We start from the raw sequence: 8,991 nt of genomic DNA on the forward strand, positions 1-8,991 counted from the left end.
CTCTCCTTCTATTCTAAATGACAGACTTGCTGGATAAAGGATTCTCGTCTGCATATTTTTTTCTGTTCATCACATTGAAGATCTCCTGCCATGCCTTTCTGGCCTGCCAAGTTTCAAAAGAGAGATCAGTCACAAGTCTTATAGGTCTCTCTTTATATGTTAGGGCATGTTTATCCCTTGCTGCTTTCAGAATTTTCTCTTTATCCTTGTATTTTGCCAGTTTCATTACGATATGTCATGCAGAAGATCGATTCAAGTTACGTCTGAAGGGAGTTCTCTGTGCCTCTTGGATTTCAATGCCTTTTTCCTTCCCCAGCTCAGGAAAGTTCTCAGCTATTATTTCTCAAGTACCCCTTCAGCACCTTTCCCTCTCTCTTCCTCCTCTGGGATACCAATTATGCGTATATTATTTTTTTTGAGTGTATCACTTAGTTCTCTAATTTTCCCCTCATACTCCTGGATTTTTTTATCTCTCTTTTTCTCAGCTTCCTCTTTTTCCATAACTTTATCTTCTAGTTCACCTATTCTCTCCTCTGCCTCTTCAATCCGAGCCATGGTCATTTCCATTTTATTTTGCATGTCGTTTAAAGCATTTTTCAGCTCCTCCTGACTGTTCCTTAGTCCCTTGATCTCTGTAGCAAGAGATTCTCTGCTGTCCTCTATACTGTTTTCAAGCCCAGCGATTAATTTTATGATTCTAAATTCACTTTCTGTTATATTATTTAAATCCTCTTTGATCAGTTCATTAGCTGTTGTTATTTCCTGGAGGGGAATTTTTTGAGGGGAATTCTTCCTTTTGGTCATTTTGGATAGTCCCTGGAGTGGTGAGGACCTGCAGGGCACTTCCCCTGTGCTGTGGTGTATAACTGGAGTTGGTGGGCGGGGCCGCAGTCTGACCTGATGTCTGCCCCCAGACCACCGCTGGGGACACAGTCAGACTGGTGTGTGCCTTCTCTTCCCCTCTCCTAGGGGTGGGATTCACTGTGAGGTGGCTTGGCCCGTCTGGGCTACTTGCACACTGTCAGGCTTGTGGTGCTGGGGATTTGGCATTAGCTGGGGTGGGTAGGCAAGGTGCACGGGGGGCAGGAGGGGCAGGCTTAGCTCACTTCTCCTTAGGTGATCCACTTCAGGAGGGGCCCTGTGGCAGCGGGAGGGAGTCAGACCCGCTGCGGGAGGGTTGGCTCCGCAGAAGCACAGCGTTGCGTGTTTGCACTGAGGAAGCAAGTTCCCTGGCAGGAACCGGTTCCCTTTGGGATTTTGGCTGGGGGATGGGCGGGGGAGATGGCGCTGGCGAGCGCCTTTGTTCCCCGCCAAACTGAGCTCTGTCGTCCCGGGGCTCAGCAACTCTCCCTCCCTTTGTCCTCCAGCCTTCCCGATTTCTGAGCAGAGCTGTTAACTTATGACCTCCCAGATGCTAAGTCCCGCTTGCTGTTGGAACACACTCTGTCTGGCCCCTCCGCTTTTCAAGCCAGACTTCGGGGCTCTGCTTGGCTGGGGGGCCGCCCCTCCAGCCCGGCTCCCTCCCACCAGTCCGTGTAGTGTGCACCGCCTCACTGCCCTTCCTACCCTCCTCCGTGGGCCTCTCGTCTGCGCTTGGCTCCAGAGACTCCATTCTGCTAGTCTTCTGGTGGTTTTCTGGGTTATTTAGGCAGGTGTAGATGGAAAGTTTATAGCAATACAGGTCTATCTCAAGAAGCAAGAAAAAATCTCAAACAACTAATATTATATCAAAATAGGAATAAATAAGACATAAACCCAGGGGAAGGAAGAAAATAATACAGATTAGAGCAGAAATAAACAAAATAGAAACAAAAAATAGAGACTGGGTCTTTGAAAAGATCAATAAAATGGATAAACCTTCAGTTAGACTCAAAAAAAAGAGGACTCAGATAAACAAAATCACAAAAGCAAGAGGAGAAACAGCAACTGACACTACAGAAATACAAAGAATTATAAAAGAATATTATGAAAAATTATGTCGAAATATTGGACAACCTAGAATAAATGTATAAATTCTTAGAAACATATAAGCCACCAAAACTGAAACCAGAGGAAAATTTGAACTGATAAATTACCAGCAATGAAATTGAATTGATAATCAAAAAAACAAAAACAAAAAAACCCAACAAACAAAAGTCAAGGACCAGATGGCTTCACAGGTGAATTCTACCAAACATTTAAAGAAGAGTTAATACCTATTCTCAAAATTTTCCAAGAAACAGAAGAGGAAAAAAAGCTTCCATATTCGTTCTATGAGGTCAGCATTACTCTGATACCAATACCAGATAAAGACATTAAAAAAAGAAAACTAGGCCAATATCTCTGATGAACATAGATGCAAAAATCCTCAACAAAATATTAGCAAACCAAACCCAAAAATACATTTAAATAATTATTCACCATGATCAAGTGGGATTCTTTCCCCTGAGATACAAGGGTAGTGCAAAGCAATCAATATGTTATATCACATTAACAAAAGAAAGGATAAAAATCATATAATCATTTTAATGTAGAAAAAGCATCTATTTGACAAAATATAATATTCATTCATGATGAAAACCCTCAACAAGGTAGGTGTGAAAGGAACATACCTCGATAAAATAAAGGTCATATATGAAAAACTCACAGCTAACATCATAGTCAATGGAGATAAACTGAGAGCTTTTCCCCTAAGGTCAGGAATAAGACAAGGATGTCCATTCTCACCACTTTTATTCAACATAGTACTAGCAGTCCTAGCCATAGCAATCAGACAAGAAAAAGGAATAAAAAGAATCTAAGTTGGTAAAGAAGAAGTAAAACTCACTACTTGCAGATGACATACTATATAGAGAAAACCCTAAAGACTCCACCAAAAAACTACTAGAACTGATAAATGAATTCAGTAAGAAAACAGGATACAAAATCAATGCACAGAAATCTGTTGCATTTCTATACACCAATAATGAAGCAGTAGAAAGAGAAATTAAGAAAACAAACCCAGTTAGGGGCACCTGGGTGGCTCAGTCAGTTGAGCATCGGACTTCAGCCCTGGTCATGATCTCACAGTTCATGGGTTTGAGCCCTGCATCAGGCTCTGTGCTGACAGCTTGCTCAGAGCCTGGAGCCTGCTTCAGATTCTGTGTCTCCTTCTCTCTCTGCCCCTCCCCCGCTCACACTTTGTCTCACTCTGTTACTCAAAAATAAGTAAATGTAAAAAAAACATTAAAAGAAAAGAAAAGAAACCCATTTACAATTACACCAAAAAATAAATAAATAAATAAAATACCTAGGAAAAAACTTAACCAAAGAGGTAAAAGACCTGTACTCTGAAAACTATAAAACAATTGTGAAAGAAATTGAAGATGACACAAATTGAAAGATATACCATGCTCATTGCCTGAAAGAACAAATATTGTTAAGATGTCTATAGTACCCAAAGCAATCTACACATTTAATGCAATACCTATCAAAATACCAACAGCATTTTTCACAAAACTAAAACAAGCAATCCTAAAATTTGTAAGGAACCACAAAAATAAAAAAACCCAAATAGCCAAAGAATGTTGAAAAGGAACAAAATCAGAGATATTACAATTCCAGACTTCCAGTTACATTAAAAAGCTAGCTACTAATCAAAACCATAGGGTACTCGAAGAAAAGTAGACACCTAGATCAATAGAACAGAATAAAGAGCCCAGAAGTAAACACATGATTCAATAACTCTTTGACAAAAAGAAGCAAAAATATGCACTGGGAAAAAATGGGAAAAACTTCACCAATGGTGCTGGGAAAACTGGAAAGCTACATGCAAACCACTTTCTTACACCAAACACAAAGGTAAACTCAAAATAGATAAAAGACCTAAATGTAAGACATAAAACCATAAAGTTCCTAAAAGAGAGAACAGGTAATAATTTCTCTGGCATTGGTTGTAGCAACATTTTTCTAGATATGTCTCATGACATAAGAAAACAAAAGGAAAAATCATGTTAGGATGGCTAAAAACAAAAACTAAAGAAACAATAAGTACTGTTGCTGATGTGGAGAAAAAGGGACCTTCATGCGCTGTTGGTGGAAATGCAAACTGGTGCAGCCACTGTCGAAGACAGTATATATGGAGGTTTCTTAAAAAATTAAAAGTTGTGGGGTGCTTGAGTGGCTCAGTCAGTTGACTCTTGATTTCGGCTTAGGTCATGATCCCAGGGTTGTAGGATTGAGCCCCACACACTCTGTATGGATACAAAGCCTGCTTGATATTCTCTCTCTCTCTCTCTCTCTCTTCCTTCTGCCCGCCCCTCCCTCCATCTCTAAAAAAAAAAAAAAAAGAACTCCCATAAGATCCATTAGTTCCACTACTGGACATTGACCCAAAGAATATGAAAATACCAATTTGAAAAGATACATGCACCCCTATGTTTCTGAGGCATTATTTACAATAGCCAAAACGTAGGAGCAGCCCAAGTGTCCATGGATAGATGAATAAAGAAGGTGTATGTGTGTATATATATAAATATACATGTGATGAAATATTAGTTAGCCATAAAAGAGAATAAAGTCTTGCCATTTTCATCAACATGGATGAGTCTAGAGAGTATAATGCTAAGCAAAATAAGTCAGTCAGAGAAAGACAAATACCATTTGATCTCACTCATGTGGAATTTAAGCAACAAAACCAATGAAGAAAGAAAAAAAAAAGACAAACCAAAAACAGACTCTTAACTATAGATAACAAAGTGATGGTTACCAGAGGGGAGGTGGGTGAGGGGATGAATGAAATAGATGAAGGGATCAAGAGTACATTTATCATGGTGAGCACTGAGTAATACATACAATTGTTGAATCAGTATATTGTACACCTGAAACAAATACAACATTGTATGTTAACTACACTGGATTAAAAATTTTTAAGTGTGCTTATAGTCAACTTAAAGAAAAAACAAAGAAAAAGGAAAAAAAGAATTTGCAACCAACATTCTTGAAAGTGAAGGAAAGACAGGGACGCCTGGGTGGCTCAGTTGGTTAAGCATCTGACATTGGCTCAGGTCATGATCTCTCAGTCTGTGGGTTTGAGCCCCGCGACCAGCTCTGTACTGACAGCTCAGAGCCTGGAGCGTGCTTCAGATTCTGCGTCTCCCTCTCTTTCTTCCCCTTCCTTGCTTGCACTCTCTCTATCTCTCTCAAAAATAAATAAACATTACCAAAAAAAACTTAAAAAAAAAAAAGAAAGTGAAAGAAAGACTAGGGAACTATTCCAAATTAAAGGAGACTAAAACATGGTAATTAAAGTAACATGCAATTCTAAATTGAATTTTTTTTGTATAAAGAAAATTTTTAGACAATTGGTGAAACTTAAATAGGATTGGAGAAGAACATGTTAATAATGTAGCAATGTTAATGTCCTGATAACAATGGTTATATTGTACTTATCTAGTAGAACATATTCTTTTTTGTCATAAACACATACTACTCTACTGAGAGCAGATGGAGGATCAAATGGTGCAGGAATAAAAGATCTTCATCGTGTATTTGTTCTTTTTATTTATGTTTATATTGTTTCAAAATTTAAAAATAAGGAAACATGTAAGTACTGCCGTACACCTTCAATTTGGGGCATGTGTCATAAATTAATGAAATCCTAACATTGACTAGGAAGCAAGAGAGAGGTTTCTTTTTGGGGTAAACCCTCTTACATGTAGAATTGGTCATATTGTCCCAGGGAAGTGGAATATGTGAAATTCTTGTTGGCATCAACTTTAGAGTTTAAATTAGTTCTAGCTACCTTTTGGGGGGAATATCTGTTCTGTTTTATAGTCAAAGAAATTAAGTTTTTTCAATTTATTTATTTTTGACAGAGAGAGAGAGAGAGAGAGAGAGAGAGAGAGAGAGAAGTGGGGGAGCAGCAGAGAGAGAGGGACAGAGAGGATCCCAAGGAGGCTCCACACTGTCATGAACTGTGAGATCATGACCTGAGCCGAAATCAAGAGTGGGATGCTTAACCAACTGAGTCATCCAGGTGTCCCAAAGAAATTCAGTTCTATGGTTAAAGCAATTCACAGTTTTTATTTCCTTCCTTCTTTCTTTTGGTTGTTATTGTTTTTATTTTATATTTTACATACACGCCCCCTGACACTAGTCTTAGGGGGCATTATTTTTTTTTGGTAATTTTAATTAATCCCCATGTGTCTCTTATGAGCAAAATGATAAAACTGTGGCTCTAATTGTTAGCACACAATTTGAAGCAATAATTCTTTGTTACAAAATTCGGGTTCCTTTCATATGGGAAACTTCCTAAAACATCTATTTAGAGCATTGCATTTTCACTTAGAATTTTTATGGAGATATTCTCCTTCATTTTAATATATAAGAAAAGAAGACAGAAAATGAATCTTATCTGGCCTGAAAGAGGATTTTAACTGAATTATTTGTAATGTCTGGGTCATTTTAATGAGCGTGAGTGAAAGTGAAAGATATTAAAAGATGCAGATAATTTCCAGAATACATATCTGTTTTAGAATTCTTCTCCAGAAAACCTTTGGAATTAAATTTCCTCTTAAAATATTGAATTTTTTTATAATATTGTAAGAGAGAAAATACTCATCATTTATTTTTTACTCCTGTTTTTGCCATATTCCCACAGGGAGAAAAGTATATCAATGTATCCAAGATATGGTAAGTCATTTATAATTAGCAATAAATATCTAGATCATATATAAAAAGCAATTCTGCAAGTACAAGTCAGATAATATCCATTGACTTTAGAACTGTCATAGATTTTTCTATTTTCATGCAGATGCAATAGTCAAAACTTCCTGATTAAATGCAACTAATATGAGAAGACTGATGTGTTTGAAACCAAAGAAAAATAATAAAGTGAAATGAGATGAAGGAACAATGGGGATGTACTACATCAGGACTAAGTAATTAATGAATATTAATTATTAGAATATTTCAATCATATAAAAATATGTAATTGTCATTATTTCTATATTTCACATATTTTTTAAGTGTTTTAGTGAGCTAAGGACTTTTGAATAAACGCTGTAAGTTGACATTGGTACAATTTTCTAGATGTTATGAGCATTTTTCAATAATTTATAAGATATACAAAGAAAATACATTTAAAGTCATACTTATGTTTATTTAGAACATTTAAACAGAATTCAGCTCATTTGGAGATGATCAGCTCAAATTTAAATTATCTTTCAATTGCAAATAGGGAAAAAGAAAAAATTCAATACTGTTGTTATAACTGTGGCTCAAATGGAACAATCAGAGGCTGCACAGGTTGATCTATGCTATAATTTTAAGTATCATGTCTTGTTAAATTGGATCAACCTTTTAAACTTGTTTACATTTCTATGTTTATCTTTCTGTTTGTAGTTTTTTAAAGAAAAATTTTCTTCTTTCCACTTTTGGGGTTGTTTTCCTATGTCTATTTCATAGGACTCAAATCTGAAATGAGGAATCAGTCAAGAGAGATGGAGTTCATTCTCCTAGGACTGACCGATGACCCACAACTGCAAATTGTGATTTTTGTATTTCTCTTTCTAAATTATGTGTTGAGTGTAATGGGGAACTTATCCATCATCCTCCTTACCTTGCTAGATCCCCGCCTCAAGACTCCCATGTATTTTTTCCTCCGAAATTTCTCCTTCTTGGAAGCTTCATTGACAACAGTCTGTATTCCCAGATTCCTGATAAGCATCGTGACTAAAAACAAAACGATATCCTATGACAGTTGCGCATCTCAGTTATTCTTTTTCCTCTTATTAGAAATTACAGAATTTTACCTACTGGCTGCCATGTCTTTTGACCGTTATGTAGCAATCTGCAAACCCCTACATTACCCAGTGATTATGAACAACAAAGTGTGTTACCAACTTCTATTCAGTTCATGGACATCAGGCTTTCTATTTACATTTCCACCATTGGCCTTGGGACTGACATTGGAATTCTGTGCTTCCAGAGTAATTGATCATTTCATGTGTGACATTTCCCCTGTGCTGCAGCTTTCTTGCACTGACACTCGTTTCCTGGAATTATTTTCATTTGTCTTAGCTATTTTAACCCTCCTGGTCACACTGCTGTTAGTGATTCTTTCTTACACATATATTATCAAGACCATTCTAAAAATCCCCTCTGCTCAGAAAAGAACAAAGGCTTTTTCTACTTGTTCTTCTCATATAATTGTGGTCTCCCTTACTTACGGTAGCTGTATCTTTAATTACATAAAACCAACAGCAAAGGAAAGGGTGACTTTATCCAAAGGTGTAACTGTTATCTATACCTCAGTTGCCCCTTTATTAAACCCTTTCATTTACACTCTAAGAAACCAGCAAGTGAAACAAGCCTTCAAAGATATACTCCAAAAGACTTTCTCTTTTTTCAAAAAATGAAAAGAAACTTTAATTTTTAAATCTTGGAGAAAAAAGTAAATAGAAATGTTTACTCATTTCATAAATTAACTTAATCTGCCCTTCAATTAGTTAACCTGATAATATTTTAACCAGAGCTTTCAGCACAATACATCTATCCTTTCCTGTTTCTCTTTATGATTAGCATTCCTTTCTGTGCCTCAGCAGGAGTCCTCTCTTTAGTTAACAACACAAATGTTAAATTTCATTTACTTTACAAAACATGGTACTGACCTCCTCAAAAAAAAAAAAACGTATTAGATATTCATCATAAGGATGTTATCAATTATACAGACATCAATATAACAACATGCGCTACCACTGGGGCTCTAGGAAATTCTTCAAATGTCATTCCAATATTTTCAACAAGGCAAGAAAAAAAGGCAGGCTTCAAATCATAAAAGGCTCATATGTCCTAAAATGCACCAGGACTTTATCTGGTAGGTCTAGAGACCTAAAAATCTGGAGTGAATAAGAATCACACACCTGGTTAGCTTTTTTTAAACAAAGTCAATGTTCTTATCCCTAAAATGTCTTTTCAATTTGTCTGGATTGCTGTATAGAAACATGGACTGTAGCCGATTCTGATGCATGT

The 8,991-nt window shown here is 36.8% G+C and overlaps 1 protein-coding gene across 1 annotated transcript; it reads left to right on the top strand.

Moving 5' to 3' along the window:
• The first annotated feature begins 7,317 nt into the window (after positions 1–7,317).
• Positions 7,318–8,668, top strand: LOC125919167 (olfactory receptor 6C6-like). Its single transcript, XM_049625677.1, has one exon. It carries the CDS (start codon positions 7,440–7,442, stop codon positions 8,376–8,378), a length of 939 nt encoding a protein of 312 aa, XP_049481634.1. The 5' UTR covers positions 7,318–7,439; the 3' UTR covers positions 8,379–8,668.
• Positions 8,669–8,991: the final 323 nt, after the last annotated feature.

The sequence above is a fragment of the Panthera uncia genome, chromosome B4 (genome assembly GCF_023721935.1).
Source record: "Panthera uncia isolate 11264 chromosome B4, Puncia_PCG_1.0, whole genome shotgun sequence".
NCBI classification, from domain to species: domain Eukaryota; kingdom Metazoa; phylum Chordata; class Mammalia; order Carnivora; family Felidae; genus Panthera; species Panthera uncia.